The sequence below is a fragment of the Lutra lutra genome, chromosome 5 (genome assembly GCF_902655055.1).
Source record: "Lutra lutra chromosome 5, mLutLut1.2, whole genome shotgun sequence".
Classification (NCBI taxonomy): Eukaryota; Metazoa; Chordata; class Mammalia; order Carnivora; family Mustelidae; genus Lutra; species Lutra lutra.
The window spans coordinates 107793864-107820323 of record NC_062282.1 but is presented as its reverse complement, the minus strand read 5'-3'; the positions used below and the strand labels follow the sequence as shown (position 1 = coordinate 107820323).

The 26460-nt window shown below is 43.7% G+C and overlaps 1 protein-coding gene across 3 annotated transcripts in view; it reads right to left on the bottom strand.

Moving 5' to 3' along the window:
- Positions 1 to 26460, bottom strand: part of RASGRF2 (Ras protein specific guanine nucleotide releasing factor 2) — a 266197-nt gene that overhangs the window by 29542 nt on the left and 210195 nt on the right. For all 3 annotated transcript variants that reach the window (XM_047729966.1, XM_047729964.1, XM_047729965.1), the window contains exon 18: positions 15295 to 15401. In XM_047729966.1, coding sequence (XP_047585922.1) covers positions 15295 to 15401 — 107 coding nt within the window. The remainder of the gene's footprint in view (positions 1 to 15294; positions 15402 to 26460) is intronic.

Below are 26460 nucleotides of genomic sequence, written 5' to 3'. Positions count from 1 at the left end.
ATTTTATTTTTAAGATTTTATTTATTTATTTGACAGACAGAGATCACAGGTAAGCAGAGAGGCAGGCAGAGAGAGGAGAAAGCAGGCTCCCTGCTGAGCAGAGAGTCCAATGCAGGGCTCGATCCCAGGACCCTGGAATCATGACCCGAGCAGAAGGCAGAGGCTTTAACCCACTGAACTACCCAGGCGCCCCGAACTATTCCATTTTAAAGGACACCGAGGGGACCACGGCTCCATGGGACAGGTGAATCGGGGATTAGATCTGAGGTCAAGGGGAAAATGACATAAAGGCATCACTAGGACAACTGGCAAAAGTCAAGATTATGTACTAGTTGGGAATAGCATCAATGTTAAATTGTCCCGAATATGATCATTTTCTCGAGGCTGTTTAAGAGCAGCTCCCTGTTTGGGAGGGCAGGGAGGAGACAGAAAGAGAGGGAGAACACAAATATGGTGAGCACGTTAATTATTATCAGTGACCGTAGATGGGTATCAGTGTTCTTTGTCTTATTCCGGCATTTTTCTCTTGATGTGAAGTTTTTAAAGGTAAAGAGTTGGAAAAAAGAAGTAAAAAAGTAACATCGTGTTTCTTACACTCTTTTATTAAATTCATTCTTATAATACACTGAGAGGCGGCACGCTGGGATGGTCAGGTTTTCAGAGACGATATACACACTGCTAGGTCCTGCTTGCAAGGTCCTAACTCTGAGAGACTGTCTTTCTATGTGCAGGCGTCATGTACGTGCATTTCCCCTTCTATACAAAGTGACTCATTACAACTACATTTTAACTTTAAGGAAGGAAATTTTGAAGCACTGACATTCTGCATTCTTTTAAATGATTAGAGAAAACATTGCTAATTAGAATGAATCCAGCAAAAAGAAAACAGCACACACTTCCTATTTTAGTAAATTAGGGGCAAAAGGATCCGTAATTTCACAAACTGCAGACAATGCGACAGTCTGCCCTAATTTGAGTTGGATATTTTTGTGCCTCAGTTAGGTGGAAAACTGTGTAACAAATTTTTCTCAGTATTTCAGTTTTACTGCCTGACAATGAGTATCACTTCTTTGGAACAAGAGCCCCCCAGGCCTGGGGCAACAAGGAGGTTAATATCTCTTAGCATTCTCAGGCTTCCAGCTGAAAGGTTTTCCTAAAATTTCATCTATTTATTGCCCAACAGCTTCTTGGCTATTGGTTTTTCTTTTAAAATACATGCAAGTAGGGGTGCCTGGGTGGCTCAGTCAGTTAAGCAACTGCCTTTGGCTCGGGTCATGATCCCAGGATCCCAGGATCAAGCCCTGCATCAGGGTTCCCTGCATGGTGGGGAATCTGCTTCTCCCTCTACCCCTTACCCCTGCTCATCCACGCTGTCTCAAATAAATATATAAAATCTTTTTTAAAATGTATGCAAGTGGGGCACCTGGGTGGCTCAGTTGGTTAAGCGAATGCCTTTGGCTCAGGTCATGATCCTGGAGTCCCAGGATCGAGTCCCACATCCAGCTCCCTGCTAGGCAGGGAGTCTGCTTCTCCACCTGACCTCTCTCCTCTCATGCTCTCTCTCGTTCTCGCTCTCTCTCTCAAATAAATAAATAAAACCTTTAAAAAGATAAAAAATGTATGCAGGGAAAAGAGAGTCATATCTTGCTACCGTGTTTTTAATTTGTCCAACCCCTCCTGCATTTCAAGGCGGGGGGAGTATTTGTAAACAGGTAATAACCCCACTAACTTCAATCTCTGAGCACCACCAGAGGACTTCTCAGCCATCAGGAGTCTGTTTCCTTAATGAATATTAGTATTTATTAGTGAGATGATAGAGTCCTCCCGTAGCTGTGTCAGTCTCTCTAACGATGCACATCATCTGACGATCATAAGTGGCTTAGTGGAAAGGACATCAGGTCAGTGTCTGGTCCTTGCTGAGGGATAATTAGCAGTTTCATCAACAAGCTCCACTGAGTACCTGCTTTGCCCCATCCTGGGCTCAACAGGGGAAAACAGCTCTGAGACCCCAGGACGGCAAGATGTGTGAAAGGTCTCATTAAGGAAAATAAAATGTCATTTTATTATTCTGAGCTCTGGAAAGACTTGAGAGAGCCCTTTGGAACCTTGGTGGAATCTGACCAGACACTCTTGGCGGCATGATGAAAGTTAGAGGTGAGCATTCGCTCTGCTGGTGATGTAGCTGAGGAAAGCACACTATCCAGGGACGGCTGAGTAGAAAACGTAAGAATTCTCACGCATAGTTTCCCCTGACATTTGCACAGGTTTTTCTCACATTCAAAGTGACCAGCTGTGCATGATTTCAGTTGTCACTCGGCTGACCCAGGAGCAGACAAGGCAGGAACCTATGATCTTGTGTCACAGGTGGACCATGGAGGCTGAAGGGATGTGATCATACTGGGGAGACAAGACAAGGATGGAGGTACCAGCAAGCGGACAAAAACACAGGTGGTCCCTCTGACTCCGATAACCTGTGCTCCTATCTGCCAATAGGCCCACGATTCACCACAGATTCTTCTTTTTTTAAGAGATTTTATTTACTTATTTGAGAGCGAGAGGGCACAGAGAAAGAGGGAGAGGGAGAAGCAGACTTTCCATACAGCAGAGAGCCTGACATGGGGCTCGATCCCATCACTCTGGGATCATGACCTGAGCCAAAGGCAAACACTTAACCACTGAGCCACCCAGGGGCCCCTCACCACAGATTCTAACGCAGGAGTTCTGGAACAAGGATACTTTTCTAATGAACTCTTGGGTGATGCTGATCACATTTTCAGTAGCAAGAGTTGCCACTGTGTATTTTTTTTTTTAATTTATGCAAAAAACAACGCCTCAAAAACTGACTAAAAAAAAAAAATTCCAAATCCTCTGATGTACTACCTAGAATGGAAAATTTTCTTTTTTTTTTTTTTACCAACGCATGTGAAATGCAGAATTAGCTATCTGAAAGTCCCCGTTCAAAACGTTAATAGCTACTACTTCACTAGAAATCTAGAGCAGCTAAAAGCCACTTGCCCTATTTAAATCCAGAGGTAGACTATTCATAATAAGTCTGCCTGACAGCCGTTTTTAAATTATCTGGAATCTAATTTTTTTGTCGCATTTCCCCAGGCCCTGAATGGGAAATGAGAACCCTCGTTGGGGGGCGGGGGAGCGGGGAAGAACACTGGTTCCTTCTCGGAGGCCACAATCGGGGCGCCCACGAGATGGCGCTCCTGAGTCGTCTGGCTCTGCGGGAGTCCGCACCGCCTGGGTGCTCAGACCTGGCGGGCGCAGAGCGCAGTGCGAGCCAGGCCCTGAGCAGGGAAGCTGCCTGCTGTCGGGTTCTCTCGTGCCCCAAGATTAGCGAGCCCTCCTCGTCCAACAGGAGCTGAGGCAGTCACCCAAGCTATCCCAGCAACAGCTTATGTAGGTTAGTTTTTGTTTTCCGATGTTTGAAGCAGAGATGAGGAGACAGAAGATCAGAAAGAAGAAACCACCCGGCTTCCAAAGGCGGACAGCCCGCAAAATGGGAGACTTTGACATTTCAGTCTCTGGAGAGGAGAGGATAGCTCTTATTCCTTCAGCAGTTCCTGAGCACCTCAGTTTATGACGTCTCGGGGCGGGGGAAGGCAAAGCAGAGGACAGCAGTGTGGGCGATGGGCAGATGAAGCAAACATTATTAACCCCTAGAGCCCGGGGAGAGGGGTCTGTGATTGGGGGGGTGGTGCGGGGAGCCGGGCCCTGCCCCGCTGAGTCGGAGGAGAGGTTCTGGGCCTGCAAATGCAGCTCTGGGAACCCCTGCAAAGAGGGGACAGCTCACCTGGACTATCAGGGAACTCGGCAAATGCTTAGGGACAAGAGATTACCAGCCAATGACGTTAGATCCCCCTCAAGACACAAGCTATGGCAAGAGGAGTTTTATTTTACCAAGATTTACTGACTCTGCTCCGACACATTTATCAGTGATTCAAAAGTCAGTATTTCCCTCACCCTGGTTAGTGGAGTTCCTGGGGTCGTTAGGGTAACTGAAACTTTGTGAGTGTTCCCCACATGCCAGATGGTATTTTAATTATGATCTAATTTAACACAGTTACAATCATTATTATTCCCATTTTACAAGCAAGGAAGCCAAGGTTCAGGGAATCCAAGTATCTTGTTCAAAGTCACAACAGATAGCAAGCGGCAGATTCAGGACTCGACCCCTGGCAGTGTCCACGGAACACCTGAGTTTCTCACTGCTAACACCCGGCTGTCCAAAAACAGTGGCTATCAGTGATCTAGCGCTGGTAGCTTGGGCTGAAAAGACATTATCAGACGCTGACTGCCCTGCTGGAGCTATTTCCCACCTATGCTAACTAGCACCCATCTGAGATAGAGATCTTGAAACTCAGGTTTGTATTAATAAGACTAGATCATACAACAGAAAAACAGAAAAACAATCTGTGATGCAATAAATCAGATTCTCCCTTGGAACTAAATCCCTGCTGACGGCTGAGGCACGCGGGCAATTACATTCATTCTTTCAGGAGAGCAGGGCAGTAATTAGTAATACACTATGCATGGCCAAGGGAACTCTAGGACACTGGGAAAATCTGATTCAATAAACACAGTTTGAGGGTAAAGAGAATTGCAAGAATAATTTTCTCACTGTAATCAGTACAGTTTATTTCCAACTGTGGCCAGAGTTTTAAAAAGGAAAGTAGAAAAACTGCAGAATGGAGTAAAACCACATAAATAATTTTAAAACCTGGGACAGTGGGCTCATAAAGAAGGGGCTTGGGATGTGTTAGACTCAAAAATAAGAGCCTGGGGTTTGACAATGATTTTCTTTCTTTCTTTTCTTCCTTTCTTTCTTTTTAAAGATTTGATTGACTTATTTGACAGACAGAAAGCACAAGTAGGCAGAGAGGCAGGCAGAGAGAGAGAGAGAGGGAAGCAGGCTCCCTGCTGAGCAGAGAGTCTGATGTGGGGCTCGATCCCAGGACCCTGAGATCATGACCTAAGCAGAAGGCAGAGGCTTAAACCACTGAGCCACCCAGGCGCCCTGACAATGATTTTCAAGGCAGTGAAAAGCATGCTAGTGTTTGCTGTTCTCTTTGACTACAGAAGACGAAGAGCTGAATTTATATTGTGGTGTAGATTTAGGTTAGGTCTGGGCCATTTTGTCACCTGGGAAACTGCAGCACAGGTACTGAGTGATCTTCCCAAGATCAACTTTGCTAGGTTGAGGACACGTTTCTGGATTCCTCATTTTAATGAACCAGGGATAACAATCCTCTAAACCAGTGTGGTTTTCAGTTCTTTTGAGGAGGGGAGACCTTATTCAGAAGGTAAATGTTGAAACCTTATCCCAGGGCAGGTAGTGCTGGCTAACAACTGGCAAGGGAGACCCTGCAAAGCACCTGTGTGGCCTTGTCCACTGGCCACCACCCCTGGTCAACCAGCCTTCTTGCCACCTCTGGGTAACCTTGACTCTGAATCACATTTTGTCACTGGAAAAGTGAAAGGCAGGGTTTTCCAGCATTTCCCATCACCCAACTACAAAGATATTTTGAAAGCCTCTTTGTTTGCCCTACAAAAGGAACAACTGACTCAAAAAAACATAAGGAAGGGCATTACCTTTGGAATAAAACCCTACAAGGTAACTCCACAGTAATTCCAAACTTTCCAGCACCTGTTGAACACTTACTCATAAGGTCCTAGAATCTCCAAAGAGAAACAGAATATATAGAAAATGTGCAACTAAAAAAAGAAAGGAAGAAAGAAAGAAAGAAAATGTGTAATTGACCAGCATGCAGCGACGTATGCACCAGGAAGAGGTGGTAAATCCCAGATACAATTAAGCCCCAAATATGGTAAGTACAGGTGCTCCTGGTGGGGGTTCAGATATTTGTTGAATGAATGGACAAAAGTTCTAGGGAGGCTACTTGACTTTGAGATGTGTGGTAATATGTTACCTAATTCTTCTTAAACTGGCGTTTGGGGAAATTATTTTAGCAGATGTGAGGTGGGAGGCTACTAGAGGAAGGCACAATGCAAAATGTGGAAGATATGTTAGAACAAAAATAACCAGGGGGAGGCAAATGGCAATGAATGACACCAACTCAGTGAGAAGGAAGAAACCATGCAGAAAATAATATATTCGACCATTTTCTAACAGATGATTCTGCATTTGAAGACTTGCTAATATCCAGCCTTTAGACCTGGACAGCTGAGCTTAGAAGAATTTTAAATACGGCCCACAACCTTGAAATCACATAACATCTCAGAAGAATCAGTCCTTTTAAAAAGCATTTATCAGAAGAAGGAAATAATTTTCCAAGTGCTATGTTTTCCACTGGTTTCTAGAGAGGTGGTTAATTGATAGGATTGTAGCTTTCAAGACAGTGACAAAGATTGGAGAGGGGAAAAATAACATTTTGGAAAGGCCTGATTTTTAATCTTGATTTTTTAAAATTTTCTTCGTTAATTAATGCCACATGCCAACAAAATTATCATTGACCTTAACTTGAGAAGAAGCCTTAGTGAAGAGTGGTCTCTAAGTTATACTTTGTTCTCCGTGTCCTGACCCATAAAAGGGGAAAAGACTGGTAAAGGAAGCTGGGAGGCAAACCTCATCCCTTTCCCCATGGAGAAGACACACTCAGAGTCAGGAGTGTGGCAGAAGTAGAACCTTTGACATTCATCCAGGAAGAAACTTCTTTATGCAAAGACATTAAGAGATACAGGTTGGCGACATCCAGAAGCAGAGTGAGCAGGAGATGAAGCACAAGGAAAAGGGCAGCAGGTAGGCAACACCTTAAGACCGGAACAAAGAGGTTCCTGGGGGGCTCAGTCGCTTAAGTGTCTGCCTTCAGTTCAGGTCATGATCCCAGGGTCCTGGGATCAAGTCCCTGCATCAGGCTCCTTGCTCAGCGGAGAGCTTAATTCTCCCTCTACCTGCTGCTCCCCCTGCTTGTGCTCTCTTTCTCTAACAAACAAACAAATAAATAAATAAATAAATAAATAAAAATAAGACCTGAACAAACCTGTTAATGCCCCAGTGCTGAGCTGGCTCCTTGGAGTCCTGGGGGAGAGGGGTGGGGTCCAGAGAAGGGACTGAGGACTCAGTCCTGCATGCCACGGAGCTCCAGAAATACCTCCTAGGTCCACAAGTGATTACGAGCGTATAGAATGCAAAGTGGAAGATGTAAGAAGCTACTGATGTATGTAACATCCCATATGGTGTTTCTCAGTGTTTTCTGTCCATGAAACCCATCCACAGAAGGTTAAAGAATCCTGCTGGTCTTACGGAGAAAGCTAAATTTCTGTCTTGGCAACAATGGGAACTGAAAATAAGTTCCATTTAACACACTGGTTCCCTAAACTCTTAATTCCGTTTCACACAGACTTAAATAAATCCTGTTGTTAATTTCTCACCAAGTTTTCTTTTCTTGTTTTTAAAGACACGCATGGAAAGCTTAAGGATAGTTTAAAGGCTAACAATAGGGATGTATAAAAGATAAGCGACAACTATGGTAAGTAGTTCAAGGAAGTCGGATCTTACTTGGTTGTTTGCCTGGACCACAGAAAAAAAAGAGTTAAGAAATGAAAATCTATCTTCAGGATTTAAAAAAAAAGGGGGGGAAGAAGAAAATCCATAGTAATCAGATAATAGTTTCTGATTTTATATTTTATTTTATATTTTCTAGAGCCCTCTGACAATTCATTTGTGCATAAGAACCCCTTATAGATCATTTTGCCAGTTTTACGAATGAGGAAGACGGTAAGCTACATGGGAATCTTGACTAGAATTCAGATTTCCAGACTTCTCTCCTCACCTGAGCCCTTCTTGACCCAGGAACTCAAGTGAAGTCTGATGCCCAAGGCAGTTTGTTCTGAGGGGAGAAGGGCAGGCATATATACAATAATACAGCAGGATCGGATACGAAAGTGATGAAAGTAGGTGCCAGTCCATGTGCCCAGGAAATCAGGAGGAGCCAAAAGGAACTTAAGTGGCTAGCCTAATTAAATCAAATAGAGCATTCCCCGTCTCACTTTGGCTTCCCTTCCTGGGAAATCAGAGTTTGGGAACAAACACTGGTTTGTACCTGGGGGACATTTGGGATTTCTTAGCCTGGACATGCAGAGGTCCACGGGAAATGGTGTGGACAACTAGAAGCGAATGAGTGCTAATTAGCAAAGACGAGACTAACATAAAGAAGTGTGTATCCCGTTGATTATCTTCCCATTTAGTGCCTTTGTACAACGATTTGCAAGACTGAAGCAAAAGACAACGAATTTATCATTAAACAGAAATAGTTCACAGCTGCCAGCTTCTCACACTGCAACTCAATTCTCTCTCCTTGTTCCCGGCATCCGCATCCACACCCACTGGCAGGGGACAGGAGCCTCACTGTACTTTGGGGCTGCTGAGCAGGGGGCCAGCATCCTCATCCACCTGTTAGGTGGGATGTCTGGGGTCTCCTGACTTTTCACCGCAGACAGCACTAGCTCCAGCTCCCTCCAGGGCCAGCGCTGCGGGCAGCCTATAAATCACCTATAAATCACCGTCTGAGTATCCAAGAGGTGCCGCCCTTCAGAAGGGGGGCAGCGCTCTGGCTGGTTAAGACCGTACAGATCCTTTGTTTAAGGGACACAGAAGAGACTCTGGGACAAAAGTAACTTTCCTAAGGAAAGATTCAGAAATAGCAAAAGCATGGTCAGTGTTAGCATATGATATTCTCGCCTTTTTGAGTCAGAAGTGGCTTTGTACCTTTTGCTTTCAAGCTGTCTGCACTCCAAGAGTTGGCCGGCGAGATCGGGGGTTAGAGCCCGTGCTGGGCAGCCAGCAGCTGGGGTATGGAAGCAGCTTCTGCCACCTGCTATCTGTGTCATTTCGGGCAGATCGTTTCACCTCCCGAAGCTTCCATTTCCCCATCTGTAAAGCTGGATAACAACATCTACCTCCCCTGCCTTCAAAGGCTGAAGTGAGGGGGTAAATGACTTAATATGTGAAAACTGCTTACAGACACAAAAACAAAAACATGGCCAGTCTTGTCACTCAGAATGCACCCTCATAGAGGAAACTGCCTTCTAGGTGGGGGGTCATGTTTTCAAGTTGCCTATAAAAGACCAGGCGCCCTGTATCATGATTACAACAGCCTCAAAGCTCAGACTGGTTCAGTGGAAAGAGGAGCCGTGGCTCAAAGCAGAAACGGACAGGGAGCCTGGATGGGAGGGCCCCCGATGGCCGGCCGACGGGCAGGACCAGGTGGAGAGGAGAAGGGGCTGAGCCCGAGGGCAGGGCGGCGGGGCTTGAGGGCAGCTGAGTGCCATCAGAAGGGTCCATAGGAGCTGCTTAGTCTGATCTGTAAGTCAGATCCTACTTACACCTTTCATCCTCCCACCCACATTGAAAGTCTGTACGAGGCTCATCCTTGGCCCAACCTCCATTTCAGATTGGGAACAAAGAATAGATTTGCACTCAGTGCTCTCATTTGATGCTAGATTTAGTGTCTTCCTAAGCAATGCCAAAAATTTTAAAAATTAAAAAGGGCCCCCCGTCATCTATCGAAATAACTGACAGAAGAGACGAACTGTAGAAACTCTCATTTTAGGACACCCTGATCCCTGCGGTCTTTGAACACAGGAAGTCCCTGATATCACAGCAGCACCTGTGTTCCAGCCTCAAGTGGTCAACCAGGCACAATCCCACTGGACCCCTGGTCTGAAGCAGCAGGCTTGAAGCCCCAACGCGAAGATGCTCATTGGTACGTTCCTTTATTGGGAAAAGAGCCACCATCTCCTCTGGGATTGATAAAACCCCAACACTGATGTTACTTAAAAGTTTGCTTTGTCTACAGTCCCCACAGAGGTGTGCCCCTCTTTAGCAGGCTGATTGCTGGGGCCAAGCGGAGATGACCGTGCTTTCCTGTTTCAGAGGAAGGGGGCCCTGCTGGAGAGAGGGAGGAGTTCTGAGCCAGACATCAGGAAGCTGGGTCTGGTTCACAGCTGTACCTCTGAGGGGTCTAGGACTGTGCATCTATACTGGAGCCATTCGTTGTCACATGTGACTATTTAACTAAATTAAATAATGTCCCAACTTCTGTTTCTCAGCCACCCCCGCTGCATTTCCAGTGCTCCATGAGCCACACATGGCTACTGCACTTGGCACTACAGATACAGAACGTTTCCACCATTATGAAAGGTTCACCTGGGCAGCGGTAACTGACCCTCTCTGAGACCTAATTGCCTCCCTGGTCCGGTCCCGTCAGAGTAACAACGTCTGCCTGGGTTTAGGCCCCCACAGGGCTCTGCCAGGAGAAGCCATCTGTGACGTTCTGAGCATCATCTGTGGTGGTTGCTCTAAGAGGTCTTACCTCACATAATCCTCACAATTGCTAGAATAAAGAAGGGACACCATCCGCACTTAGAGGGAAGGAGAAATGGAGTCCTGGAGGAGTTGAATAGTTTGCTTGGGCACATGGCTGATGGATGCGAGGGAGGGGATTGCCATCCGGGTAACTGTAACCCTGAAGCCCTCCCCATCGCCCCACCGCTTCTCCAGCGGCCTTCCAAAGGCCCCTCGGTTCTGACATCCGTGCTACATGCACACAGTGGCCTTCGACGAGTCAGCTTCAACGGGGATTTCTGGAGGTGTGAAAGCTTTCACCTCAACTACTACACGGGACTACAAAATCGAGTTGTGAGAGCTGCTGATTCGCGTCTCATACCCCAACCTCTGTTTATTTGTTAAGTGTGCTCAGGAAGTGCTACAGGATATATATAGATTCTATAGATATATAGATTCTAACAAACAGATGTATATCTATAGATATATCTATAGATATGTAGAATCTATATAGATATGTAGATTCTAACAAACAGACACTAGGGTCTGTGTGAGTGTGTGTGTACGTGTGTACTTCTACATGACGGACTACATATAAAGCTCTCTGATAATGGGAGAAGCATGTATGTACATAAAAAGTTTCATACATACCGCTCACAGTGAAAGAGCAAATGGGGGGAAATGAGTGTCATTGGCCAATAAGGGGTTTTATCCTTACTATGGAGAAAGTATGTAATATCAGTAAGAACAATAGTAAAACCAACAGAAGACTGGGAAATGCCCGAGACGAGTGGCATGGGCTAGGAAGACCCTCTTGGGTGCTACCTTATCTTGATCAGGGTAGTCGTCGTACAGGTGCGTTCAAGGTAAAAAGTCTCTGAGCCACACTCCTAAGTTCAGTGTCCCTTATACGAATGTAATAGCTTGGTAAAATGCAACAAAGCATATAAACTGAAATGCAAACTCAAGAGTTCTTCATCATCAGCTAAACGCATGCTCTCTTTGTTCCCCAAACAATGAGTGTAAGAGGACTAGTGAGTTAGAAACCCAACAGCTGAGTCATTTTGATACAGTCTGTGAAACTGCTGCTCGCCCACATGACCTGTACTTCCTGTGCCACAAACAAGGATGTAGTCATCAAGCAGTGACACTGCTGTTCAACGATCCCATTAAACCGCTCTGTCCGCTATCCTTCCCCACCCTGCACATAGCTTTGGGGCTGACTTTGGGAACTATAAATGCTTGCAGATGACCTCCTGGAGAGAATGCATAAACTGACTTTGAGAATTCTTCCTGGGCATTTCCCAGGTGCCCAGCATGGCAGAGTCCTGAGGAAGCATACACAAAGATGAAGGAGACAAGCTGGGTCTGCAGGGAACTAAGGGCTCCTTGTCCTGGGATGAAATGTTCATCTCCTGTCCTAAGCTAGAAGGGATCTGGTCACACCCACCTATGGTGGACTTTATGTCTTTCATGCTTCTTGAATCAATGTTGCCTTTAACCCTCACTACATCCTTGGGGGAGGCAAGAGATGGACAGTTGTTCTCATTCTCAGAAGAGAATATTCACCCCCAGTGAGGCCGAGGGACAGAATCGGGCCCCACAGAAGATACAGTGGCAGAGTTGGAAGAAGAACATGTGTGTCCTGACTCTGGGCTCCTGCTTCCACTAACCCATAGACAAGGCATATGGGAGGAACCCAGCCAGGCCTTGTGGCTTCCTTTCAACATGAGAGGCAATAAATGAGTGAAAAGGCATAACAAAATGAAGAGAAACTAGGGCAGAATGTATAACAGATGAAAATTTTTGGAATCAGGAAAAAAAAAAGCACCCTAGTCTTACCAAAGGAAAGACTTACTAAAGGAAAACTTAAAGTTCTAGAATGGCATTCTAGCACACTGCGGGGAAGGAGTTGAGGGTGACATCCTAGGGAAATTTTATTTCTCTGGAGAACCAACACTCATAATTCTGCCACTCTATTTCTTCTGAATTAAGTTCAGGGTTCTACCTACCCATATTAGTCACCTTTGGTGAGAAATGAGAAATAGGTACATGATACTTAATATTGTGTAGTAGATTCAATTCTCCAGATTATCTGGGGACAAAGCTACATCTTGTCACTTCCCTAAGGCTTTTCTGTTTTCAATAAACAGAAGTGATTTCTCTGGTTGGTCTACCATGTGAACAGTAATGCAATTTGCCATGTTTGGCTGTATTTTTTTTTTAAAAGATTCCAACTTCCTACTCATTTTTTTGGGGAAATTATTAATTAAAAATAATCAGGTTGCCACAATAATGCCACAGTCTGGGACTCAACCAGCAAGTGAGTGAGTGAATCAGATAATGAAAAATCCTATTGTCCAAGCCCTTCAGTTTGTGAGGGGAAAACCAAAGACAGCAACAGTGAGGGTTAACTAGCAGAGTTCTTTCTTTCTTTAAGTACCATGGCGGGTCTGCTTGTCTGGGGTCCGTCAAGCCAGGGGCCACACCCACACCCCCACTGGCTCAGGCCACGTCAGGTGATGGAGAACTCACCCAAATGAGGAAGGAGACAGGATGTGCACACGATGAGGTTACAATGGGACAATTGGAAACCAACAACAGATCCTTAAAATACACTCACACATTCAGGGAAGGGAAGAAAAGACAAAGGTGGGAGTGGTAAGACCTTCCTCTGGCACATCAGGGTCTACATTTTATACAATAATCATGTCAGGACAAAAGACTGGATATTTGAGCACTGTGTACCATCCACACATGACTCCCATGTCAAGAGGGTCTGAGAAGCTGGGGTCCCAGTGTGGGCTCCCTAAATGGAACTGATGACCAAGTGCTTCCCCACATAGAAGCACACCCTAAGTAACAGGATACAAAGTATCTGAACTGTCCGGCTAACATTTAGGGTGCTTTGTGGATTACAACTAAATGCCTCAGGACGCAATCTGAATAAAGAGACCTGTGCTTCCCTATCAAACCACTTTCTATCCCAGTGACTTGGTGCTATTCAATCTAATACTACCCATAGACACATACGTATTTGTGCAAGTACAACGCAGCCAAGGTCAAGCCAGATTATAACACCTTCCTGTAAAGCTCTTTATCCTAGAAGCAAGGGATTCAGTCCAGCCATCTCCCCATCTCTGAGTTCTCTTCACCCAAAGTAGAGTGAGCCCCACATACTGAAAATTGCTTTGCGACTCTTTTCTAGCTACTATAAGAGTTCTGTGTGAATTGTGAGGGATTCTGGTTTCAGATCGTTAGAAAAAGAGGGCACTGGGGATTGATAGAGAGGAGGTGAGGCTGGCAGGGAAGCCAGATTAGAGGTGTCGGAGAGAAGATTTGCAGACAGCAGGGAGCTGAGCCCCAGGTCAGCCTGGGCTTTGGCTTGCAGCTGGGAAGACAACGGAGGGGCCTCTGTGAAGCCTTGTGCCCTAGAGGCTTGTGCAACCTTTTTGAAGCATCCACGGGCCCCTTGAATCAGAACTCAGGACCCTGGAGTCCAAAACCAGAGAGGAATGGGATGGCTGGTCAGATACGGGATAGACTTCATTACCACATATCTGCAATGAGCCAGACAGGACTTATAAGCAGCTCCCTCAGACGATGAGGAGGAGAGACTAGACATTTTCAGTGGGCTCAGGATGGTCCTCAGAATTTGAGTCATAAGGGATCCATTTTTACTTACTTGAGATGCATAAGATAAAATTTTTAGATCCCATATTTAATGTGCTACCTTCATTTTAACTTTAATTAACACTTAAGAATTGTCATGGGCTAACTGATGGCAAGGTCCAAATCCCACTTTTCCCAATTAGTGAATTCTCCTCCCACAGGGATTGCAGGTGCCTGGCTCTCTCCTGACCCCATCTCATGGACTGTGGTCACCAAGGGCCACATGGCAAACCCATGACAGCCTCTGGGAATATACTGAAGGGAGACCTGGGAGCTCCTCTGTTCTCTGTTTCTTCAAACATTTTATATGTTTAATGTGTTCTGATCTGAGCCACTCGGGGGCCCCCTTCCCTCTCTTCAAAACTCTCCTGGCACAGTGCCAGGCAGCCACGCATCTGCCAGGGCCCGCCCATTGCTCGGCAGGGGGTAACCAAAGCACGATGTGTGTCTCCATCCCATGAAGCAAAGGAGGCCCTTACCTTATTTTCTGAAACTGTGATGTGGGTATACGTTATACGAACATGTACTGAAAACACACAAAGAAATAACAAGTAGGTCTCCTGTCAGCATGATGTAATTTCAAAACAGAGTACTAGGAACCAGAACATAAAAGGCACGAGGCAAAATGTCTCCTAAATCCGCCTGAGAAAATAGTCCCCAACCAGACACCAGAGTGTGTGGGCCCAGAGTATTGCTCATCTCTGGGGCATCTGCTGTTTACCTCAGGGGAGGAGCGGCTGCTGACCCCCAGGGGCCCAGTAGCAGCCACCTTGAGGGCCCATGAATGGCTCCCTGGGAGGCACAATACAGTGGCTTTAGTGCCCCCGGGGAAGGTGCCCTTGCCTCAAAAGATGAGGAAAGAGGGAAGCCGGGCTTCCCCTCCTGTGTCCTGCTGGATCCTGAATATTTGGCCGATATCCATGTGTCTGCTTTGATCTGTATGTCTATCCTAGTTCTTCCCTTTCTTTCTTTTTTTTTTTTTAAGATTTGTATTTATTTATTTGACAGAGATCACAAGTAGGCAGAAAGGCTAGCAGAGAGAGAGAAAGGGAAGCAGGCTCCCCGCTGAGCAGAGAGCCCCATGCGGGGCTCCATCCCAGGACCCCGAGATCATGACCCCAGCCGAAGGCAGAGGCTTCAACCCAATGAGCCCCCCGGCGCCCCATTCCCCTTCTGTTCTAATTCCAAAGTTTCAGACCCTAACTCCATAGACTCAGAAGGCATTTTATAAATGTCACGACTTAAAAAGTTGGTTTTTAAAAAACCCAAAAAACCCTTGAAAGTAATCAATGATACCACTGAATTACCTGTGCATGCTTTGAGACCCAGTGACGGAGGACATTCAGGACTCGATTGGTGGCTGTTCTCCGAATAATAAATTCTTTGTCGCACGTCCTCTCAGTGTTGTTAAATCCTTGGGAGGAGAATAAACACACACATGTAGTTAAAGCCAATCCCCAGGAATCTGGAAAAGATCACTTATTTTAGGACCTGGGACACTTACAAATACTTACAAATACACTTACAAATACGCTTACAAATACACACCTTGGGAGAGAGGTACGCGGGGTTTCAGACTGTTGAGAATTCTGCTTACTTACTATTATACCCTCAGCTGTGAGGACACCACACAGATACAGGTGCAATTAAATGAATAATGTACACACATTTATTAAAGTCACTGATTAGAGCTAAAGCCGATCTAATGACATTTCCATTTATGCCTGCCTTGTTCTAGAACATAAAACCAAGAAAGTTTTAACAAAGCATTTAAGTGAACACTAGTTGATACTTTTGCCCCAAAGTCATACAACCAATAACATTTTCAATATTCAGATGGATTAGCCCATACCTTAGCTCATAGATGATACAAATACCTTATTATGCGCCCATGTACTGAGAAGGGGGATGGCAAAGTGGTTGGTTAAGAACATGATCTCTGCAGCCAGACTGTCTGGGTTCAAATCTCTGTTGTCCTACCCTGGCAAGATACAGCACCTCTCTGTGACTGGTTTCCTTGTGTCCTGCACGGGCTATTATATACCCACCTCACAGTGTTGTTATGGAGATTTAGTCAACACATGTCAAGCATTTAGAATGACATCTGGAACAACAGTGAGAGCTGAATAAATACACTTCAGTACTGGTTAAGTGTCTTTGGTTCCCCACTGTGCCAATGTAGGTCTCGGTCACCTTTTCACTATCAAGAAACTACTTCAAATTTTTTTTTTCTATTGAGTCTCTGTTTTAAAAGATTTTACCTTCCAATCATGATTAAGTGACATATTTCCCTTAAAAAATGAATGCAAGCCTTATATAACTTATATAACTTCACTGGCAAAGTTCCTGAAAGTTGTCTACACTCACTTATTCCATTTCCTCATCTTCTACATGCTATCCATCCTACTTCCTTCTGCATCCTACTCCAAGCTTCTCACCCCCCATCTTACCACCCAAACAGCTCTTATTAAGGTCACTAGTAACCTGCATATCTCTGTATCCAGGGGTATCTATCATCTCTCCATTGGAAAGCTCATCTGATAAATACCTAAAATCAAATCCTGATGTATTTATATCCCTAGATCTCTTCTCTGGCTCTGGATCCATGTATCCAACTGTTTTTTGATATTTTCCTTTTAGATGTTTTAAAAACCTCAGACCCAATCTGTATAAAAGAAAAAGCCATGGCCTTCCATCCAACCATGTCCTTATCCAGTGGTCCCAATTTCCTAAAGAGACATCACTAGCCATCTCGTTATATAAGCCAGAAACTGTGGAATTGTTCCTGGCCCATCTCTCTCACCTTCTTCCCCATAATTTTATTTGCTAAGTAAATCTCAAATCTGTCCATACCTTCATCTCTACGAAGCCAAAATTGAAGTTGAGCTACCAGCAACTCTCAGTCTGGCCTACTGACAATAGTCTTGTCATTTCTTGCTCCCTCAAATCTGTTCTCTTCTCTAAAGTGAGAAAGACTTTTTTCAAAGGCCAAATAACATGTGTCATCCCCCTGTGTAAAGCCCTTCAATGGCACTTATGATAAGCAGAAAAAGTCCTTAACATAGCCCACAAGTTCTTCATGGGTTGACTCCTAGCTCCCTCTCAACCTTTTCTGGAACCATATTCTTCTCACTTCTCTTTCATCTCACCACCCTTTTTTTAGTCCTTCATCTTCACTCCAGGGCCTTTGCACATACTGCTCTGCATCTGGCAGAATTACCACTCCCCTTTTCATTCAATGAAAGCTATTCTTGTTTATTTCATTTCCCCTTCCTGGCCTGTTGAACACATCAACACATCTCACAGCACCATGCACACTTACTTTCGGGCACTTGTTCCATTTACAATTTCACTTTTATTTATGTAGACAGGGATCAGGTATGTTTTTGCTGAGCACAACGAGCACATACCTGGCATGTAGCAATACTGTATACAAAATATGTTGGCCGAATTAATGAATGAAAGCCTGGAGAGTGAGAATTTACTAAATATTGAATGTGATTTGAATGTTAAGGTGACAGAGTGAAAAATAAATGAATAGTCCTTACAGTCTATGAAATGAGTTAGACCAAAAAAAAAAAAAAAATCTATGAATGTCTTAAGGGCAGAGGCCCCTTTCCCACACTGCTCTTTGGATGTAGGCAGGCATCTCTGACCCTCCAGCAGACACAGAGGATAATGATGCTGTGCTCTTGGCAGAACAGACCTCTTTTTTAAAAATCTCTTGCTATTAAAAGCTTACAAATCCTAGGTAAAATATAATAAATATCTTTTAAAATGCATAGCTGAGTTCTCAAGAAAATGAATTTTCTAGGGTCAAACACACAGGGACCGGAAAACCGGAACCAAGCATCTGAACTGATGCTAGCAGCCTCAAGAGGAGAGCAGTTCACCAGTCTGGGAAACACAGGATTTGGATTGTAAATCCATGTGGTTCAGGAGGAGAAACCCCAGGGCCTTCATGAAGTATGAGTGAGAGAATAGGAACTACGACTCCCACATAAAACTGGAACTTGACCAGTCCTCTGTGAAAAGTGGATGAGGGGGAGAGAATGCTCCAAGTGCACAAGGAGACCATTAAGAAGCTTATCCATCTCAGCCTGAATCTCTGTGGGGATGGGAAAGGAAGCCTTGCTGAGAACTGATAGCCATGGGGCGCCTGGGTGGCTCAGTGGGTTAAGCCGCTGCCTTCGGCTCAGGTCATGATCCCAGGTCCTGGGTTCGAGCCCCGCATCGGGCTTTCTGCTCGGCAGGGAGCCTGCTTCCTCCTCTCTCTCTGCCTGCCTCTCTGCCTACTTGTGATTTCTCTCTGTCAAATAAATAAATAAAATCTTTAAAAAAAAAAAAAAAGAACTGATAGCCATAGTCCCGCTTCATGTAGATTTGAAGCTCAGATAAAGCCACTATGGGATGGCCTGTCCCTCTCAATGAGAAGCTAAAAAAGTGGCCCACGCCAATGATAATCCTGGGACCCCCGACCAAAGTATACACAGAATCTCTCTGGAGGGACAGAAACTCAACCTCAGCCTGTACTGGCTCTCCACTAAAAACAAAAACAAAAACAAAACAACTCTGAAGAAAAACTCACAATCCAAAATTACAAAACACTCAAACTGTCTGCCATGAACAAGGATCAGTAGACACAGGGATGAGGAACATCCCATCCCACCCCTCCACCACTACCAAGAATTCCAGGTACCAGAACTAATAGATAGATCCAGTTTAAACATTCTAAAATTAAAATGTTTACAAAGACTAGTGATAGAAAAGTGGACAGCGAAAACATGATAAAAGAATTAAAAAATTTTACAGTCAGATTTTACAAGAACCACATAAAACTTCAAAGTTAATAGAATTATTCTTTCAATGACTGTTAAAAAATAGATAAGCTGAAATAAAAAACTCATAGGATACATTAATACAGATTAGAGAGGTCCCACTGAACAAACAATGAACTGCAAAGAGATTAAAAAACCCAGACTTCAAAAAAGTATTCAGATGCAGTACCAAGAGTTAAACAGAGAAAACAGAAAAAAAGTGTTAAAAGACAGGGAGGAAAGAATTAGAAGTTCCAACAAAAAAAAACCAGAAGGACAGTATAGGAAAATAATTTTTTAGACTTGATGGAAGACATGAATTTTCAGGTTCAGGAATTGCAATGAACCCAAGGAGGATAAAGAAAATGAAAGCCGCATCCAGAAAAGCTGCAAAATGATGGAACTCCAAAGCAAAGATAGCTTTAAAGCAACTAGTGAGGATATATTTATGATCTACAAAGGAAAGGCAGATGAAAAGGATAGGAAATGGTATGGGGACTGGGGCGAGTGGATGAGAAAGCTCAGATCAACCAAATTAGAGTAGAGACTTCAACTGGAGTGAGAGTCGGGGAATATTAAGGCACCATCGTTTTGCCAGAGGATGGAAGTCAAAAGCTCTTTGAACACTGAAAAGGGGTAATGAGGTAGTCTCCCACCTGCATATGTAAGTATAAGGATGCCAATCAGTGAGATGAGAATAGATGGGAGTAAGAGAGAGACAGGAAGATGAAAATCAAAGTGAAATATTAAGAAAGAAAAGCACCTTTAACAGAGCTGCTACTCCTTTAATGTATTTTGGAAAAAGCATCTATCACTACTGGTCTCTTCGTGTCTGCATCAGGGGTGGGTGGCAGGGGAGTTTATTCTGAAAGAAAGCCAAGGAACAGTCTTCTGCTCTCCAAATTATTGCATGTCACACATCAAAAGACCACTTCAAGGATTTTCTTTATCAAATTTCCAATATTTCCACAAATTCAAATCTCAACCTCTATTACCATTTAGGTTAGGATTTGATTATACTGCTTAGATGTTCTTCATAACTCCTAACCACCATGTTATTTATCTTTTCTGTGGAGACTGCAGCTTGGTAAGTTCTCAGTATCTCTGCTGCTCAGAGCTCGTCACCTGCTGCCACTTGCAGACTCAACATTCTCTTGGAAGGTGACCAAGTACTACTTAAGCGATCTCCAACAACACACACTCAGTACAGCTGGAATAATCCTCAGCTAGTAGGAAAGATGAGTAAGATAGCAGGATCAGGAACAGGCAGGACCACCCTTCCAAGTGCTGAGAACCAGGGAGGGAAGGCTCCAAAGACACACATTCCATTGCACCCTTCCCAAGGCAGGCCATCCCCGTGTGGCTCCAGGATGGACAAGTCAAGTCCAGAGCAATCCTCTACTTAACGTCTCTGCGGCTCAGTTTCCTAACTTGTAAAATGAGCAGAATAAAATCATGTAACATTATGTTAAAAATTAAATAATTCCTGTAAAACAAGGAAATCCTACTCAATGAAATCATATTTATTATATTTTCACCTAGAGCTGGCTTCATCCATCCACCCGCCCCCTTAATCTAATGGCCCTCAGTAAATACTTTTGCCAGAAAGTTAGTTATAAGCTGTATGCGAAAGCAGCAAGGATTTGATGAACATCAACTTATTTCCCTCCTGGAGAACCTTTCTCACTACTTGATCAACAGATGGAGATCTTTATTTTCTAGAGAAATACTCTCTCAGTTCCATGTAAACCAGCAACATTTTAGAAATTCCCTAAATCAGATAACTGAACCAGTTTTCTGAGGGGCATACCTGTAGCAAATGCTGTTAGAGCAAGTTTTATAAAAGGAGCTGCTGCTTACTCATGGACTGAAATTAATGCCTTACCTGGGCTCTCTCATGTGCTCGTTCATGTCATCAGATAGGCCCATCTCCTCATTTTTCACAGACTTTAAAGCTACATGATCAGAGCAACAATTCTCCATCACTCATCAGGCATCCTCCTTATTTTAAGCCACCATCTAAGTTGGAGGCTGCCTGGGCAATATTTATTTCTGAATTTTAGCATGAGCTACACAGCTAATTGGTGGCAATTCCATGTGGAAACTATTCGATCCTAGAATCACAGATCCATCCCCCAAGGAGTTCCTGCACCATTTTTTGGGGAATAGCAAATAGAAAATCTTTGCAGGGCTTTACACAGCTTTCACCTGTCAAGTGTGACAGCACAACAAAACCACGTATGCCAGGAGAGTTTCTTTTACGGATGCACATATCTGGAATACAGCACCCCTAGAGTCCTGCCTTTCTCAACTTTTGCATATTCTTTTGAAGTTGTAGGCACTGGTCAAAATGACTAATGTGGGCAACAAAAAGCCATCTGGAAAAGTGGTAAGAACCAAATCACCATACATGTGAATTTAAGAATGAGATTCAACTTTACAGTCCTTCCCCCAAACACCTTGTGACTCATGCCATCCCTTATAGCAACTGGTAGATGTGACATCTCTCGCATTAAATATACACTCCCTGGTAAAGGGATTTCATCTCAAGCATCTTTGTAGGCCCTTCAGCTTTGCACACAGGCACTCAGCAATTACTTTTCTTTTTTTTAAAGTTTATTATTTATTTGACAGAGATCACAAGTAGGCAGAGAAGCAGGCAGAGAGTGAGGGGGAAGCAGGATCCCCAATGAGCAGAGAGCCCAATGCGGGGACCCTGAGATCATGACCTGGGCCGAAGGCAGAGGCTTTAGCCCACTGAGCCACCCAGGCCGCCACTACTTTTCTTTTTTTTTCTTTCTTTTTTTTTTTTTTTAAAGATTTTATTTATTTATTTGACAGAGAGAAATCACAAGTAAGCAGAGAGGCAGGCAGAGAGAGGGGAGGAAGCAGGCTCTCTGCTGAGCAGAAAGCCCGATGCGGGGCTCGAACCCAGTACCTGGGATCATGACCTGAGCCGAAGGCAGCGGCTTAACCCACTGAGCCACCCAGGCGCCCCCGCCACTACTTTTCTTAACAAAAATTCCATCACTCCCTATGGAAACTATCTGAAAGTGCCCGCAGGTGCTTTACATCTGAAGTCAGGGCATCCTTTCACCGTATCACTGTGGTGACCACAAATCTGAAATCTATCACACCAGAAGATACAATAAAGTAGTGGGGGAGGCAGCCAGGGAAATTGAAAATAGAGGAGGAAAGGGAAAGCTTCACTTTATTCTTCAAATGATAAGACACTCGGCCAACTTCATTGTCTTCCTTGTCAGATGCAAGTAAAATAATGTGACATGGAAATAAGACGACACATAGGTGGATTATGGGCTAGTTCAGTTAGAGCTACCCTGAGGCTACAGAGGACAAACTAGAAAAGACAAGGAATTCTTGAGCACAGGGAAGTGTTTTAACATCAGAAGTAGATGGCCAAGAACTAGACCACAGAGCTCTTATGAATTCCAACGAAACACCTTTAAGCCATCCCTCCGAATTGGTGAGGAAAGTCAGAGTAGAATCAAAAAGAGTAAAAAAGCACAGAGATAATAATGCTATCAATGGTCCACGGTGATGGGCTGTCAGGGAGAAAAAGTAAATGCTAACTATTGGTTACTGGATCACATATCTAGGAACTGTTTCTTGTCGTGTTTTTATCACCACTATTCTGCATTGCTGGTCTTAATAAATTTAGGCTTATTGAATAAAGGCACTGGGAGCACTTTAATGTTTTACATCAGTGAGGGAATTAAGAAATGCACGTCAGTGATGCATTATTTTTCACTTCATACAAATGGGGCTCAATCTCTCCAATAACATCCCTTGTATCAATATACTTTATCTAGGGGCACCTGGGTGGCTCAGTGGGTTAAGCTGCTGCCTTCGGCTCAGGTCATGATCTCAGGGTCCTGGGATCGAGTCCCGCATCGGGCTCTCTGCTCAGCAGGGAGCCTGCTTCCCTCTCTCTCTCTCTCTCTCTGCCTGCCTCTCCGTCTACTTGTGATCTCTCTCTGTCAAATAAATAAATACAATCTTTAAAAATATATATATATATTTTATCTAGTAAATATCTAGTAAATATCATCCTATTCTGCATTGCTGGTCTTAATAAATTTAGGCTTATTGAATAAAGGCACTGGGAGCACTTTAATGTTTTATATCAATGAGGGAATTAAGAAATGCATGTTAGTGATGCATTATTTTTCACTTCATACAAATGGGGCTCAATCTCTCCATAACATCCCTTGTATCAATATACTTTATCTAGTAAATATCATCCTAAAAAAATCATGTCATATAATTGGTTTGTACATTTCCATGCTCTTGGGTTACAACATATTTCTACACTTTGGTTGCTGGCATGAAAAGATCATTAATCTTTATTACTGCTGTTTGCCAGGCACTGTGCTAGGAGCTTTATAAGTGGTATGGAATTGCATCCTCATAACCAAGGACAATAATTCCAATTGCCATTTATTGCATGCCCACCGAGCATTCAGCAAAGTACCATGAATAATGTGGCTTCTTCAACAACAACAGCATCCGAATTAGGGTAAGTGTTATTCCCATTTACGGATAAAGAAACAAAAAGAGGTGAAGAAACTCGGCAAAGGGCATAGTTATTAAAGAGCAAAGTCAGGATTTGAGCCCAGGTCTGCCCATTTCTAAAGCCAGAGTGCGTTTAATTGCATCTCATTGGCTGGATCCAAAGTTTAGACTTCAATTTTTCTTACAAGGTGGCAAACCGACACGTAAGGCTACAACAAAAGATCCTGGCAAAGCAAGTGCTTCCCTTTTAGTTCTAAATTTCGAGGTGTGCTGACAGAGTGGCCCCCTTTATAGAAATCTGTGTTACATACTGTAAAGAGTACCAGACGTAAACCTTTATTTTTCTAACTAGAATGAAAATTTTCTCAAAATGTGCCTTTTCCCCAAATTCAGTATGTTTCCTACTGTGACCATCATACAGACAGACCAGTGCTTTTTAAATTTCCAGTCATAGGGACGCCTGGGTGGCTCAGTTGGTTGGACGACTGCCTTCGGCTCAGGTCATGATCCCGGAGTCCCGGGATCGAGTCCCGCATCGGGCTCCCAGGTCCACGGGGAGTCTGCTTCTCCCTCTGACTTTCTCCTCGCTCATGCTCTCTCTCACTGCCTTTCTCTCAATAAATAAATAAAAATAAAAAAAAAATAAATAAAATAAATTTCCAGTCATAACTTATTAATGGGGAATGAAATCGGTTTAGTGGGCTGTTAGCAGAATTAAAAAAAAAAAAAAGAAATGAAAACTGACTGAATGGATTGTACATAGAGAAGATGAGTATTCTTCAGGGAAACTTTTGTATTAATTGTGTGTGTGTGTCTGTGTGTGTGTGTATCCTGAGTCAAAATGTAAAATGTATTTATTCGAGTAGGTTGCAAGAAAAAAGTTTGAAAGTGACTAAGGTAGATAACCTGATTATTAGACTATGTTTAAATTATCTGCATTAATTCCCCAGAACTCCTGGGAAACTGTGTGCTTTACTCTGAAACATGTCTGCAGGAGCAAGCAAAGGGAGCTGCTTCTCCTACTGGCCCCCCGCTGCTTCTGTCACCAGATACTGTCCCCACTCCGTGCCTAATCCTCCTGTTTGTCCACACTGTCTCATTCCTTGGTTCCCAGTCTGTTCTCCAGCTGACTCCGTGCAGCTCTCACTCCTTCAGGCACCTAACTATCTCATCGTTTTTCTGTGCACTCCAACCCACACCTCCAGTTCCAATATGCCCCCAAATCCCTCATTTCGAGCTTCTTATGAGAGATGTCCATATAATGACACATTCTATCCTCATAGTAATACACTTATGTATTAGAGGTATTAAATTAAATGTAAAATTAAACGTATGTTTCTTGCTCTCAAGCTCCTCCCCATCTTAACTTTCCCTTGAGTTAATGGGATAATCACAGTTTCGGCCTCTCAGATGGAAAACCTTATTCTTTTTTTTTTTTTTTTTAAGATTTTATTTACTTATTTGAAAGAGATCACAAGTAGGCAGAGAGGCAGGCGTTGGGGGGAAGCAGGCAGCAGGCTCCCCGTGGAGCAGAGAGCCCAATGTGGGGCTCGATCCCAGGATCCTGGGATCATGACCTGAGCTGAAGGCAGAGGCTGTAATTCACCGAGCCACCCAGGTGCCCCAGAAAAGCTTATTCTTCTCTGTCTCTCCTTTGCTTTTCTCATTCAGTTAGCAAATACTGTTAACTTTCTAATAGCATCTGTCAGATTTGTCCCCTTTTCTCCACCCTCCTGCCACAATGCTAAGTCTAAGTTCTTCACACATGTGTAGTAGCTACTATCTCCTAGATAATCCTCCTTCTTCCATTCTCTCTGTCCTCCTGTTCTTCCTCCATCCCTAATTCAATTATTCGGTCAATAGCTATAGAGCCTCTACTGTGTTCCAGGTACCGCGTAGGTTCTGGGGGACCAAGAGATGTGGTCCTTGAGCTCATGGAGTCTGCTCTATAAATGGGGAAGACATAACCTTCAAACAAGTAAAACACCAAAATGCATAACTGGAAACCCTGCAAATGAGCAAGTTGCATATCTCTTCAAAAATAATCTTAAATCTCCCTCTCACTTGCTCCTGTTCTAGCACAGGTATTTCTAATGTCTCCGTACTGCACACTGAACCAAGTAGAAAATAAATTCCTAGATGTGAAGAAGGTAAGTTACTTACTCAAGGTCGCATAGCTAGTATACTGAAAAAGAAAAGGTAAACACAGACAAGCAGGAGATTTGCACAGACACTACACTGAACCCATGATAACAGTGTTCTATTGCTAAGATAACACATGAGGCAATGAACAAATGCTGCATAGTGGGTTTTGTTGTTGTTGTTTTTGCCTATTTATAAGTGTGTTCTTATCTCTCAGTTTTTGAGTTCTTCTTATATTAACCTGAGATTTTCTCTAAGTACAATTAACTGTAACAGTGAAAAAAACCATATTTTTCTAGACTGAGAAAAGCAGCTCAGCAGGTTTATCATGACCTGTGATAAAAAATACACAAAGAATGGCAAAATCAATACCTTTCACTTGCTTTCATCTTTCAAGGAAATAAGTAACTATCAGCTGAATTGTTTTTATGGGTTTTTAAAAATGTGTGTTGTAGATTCTTTTTACTTATTTATTTTTATTTATTTATTTTCCTAAGAGAGCCAGAGAGCAGGTGCACAAGTCAGGGGAGAAAGAGGAAGAGAGACAGAACCTTAAGCAGGCTCCATTTCTTGCACAGAACCTGATGCAGGGCTCGATCTCACAATCCTGAGATCATGACCTGAGCCTAAATCAGGAGTTGGACACTCAAGTGACTGAGTCACCTAGGTGCCCCTGTACTGTCAAGATTCTTAAAGGAATGATTTTATACTAAACTTAAAACTTGTGAGAACTTTTGTGTATTATTTCTATTCTCACAGTTCCAGAAAATATATTCCTTGCTTTTACAGATGGGAAAATGCAGGCTCAGAGAAGTCCAGTAGCCACATAAGTTCACAGAGAGTAAAGGGAGAGACAGAATTTATGGCCAGATGATCTGACTCTAAAACCCAGGCTCCTCCCGCTGAAACACACCACCTGAGTGACGCTCCCAGGAAGTGCAAGGTGCTCCTGTTTATGGCTGGGTCATCTTCAGCCCTCCC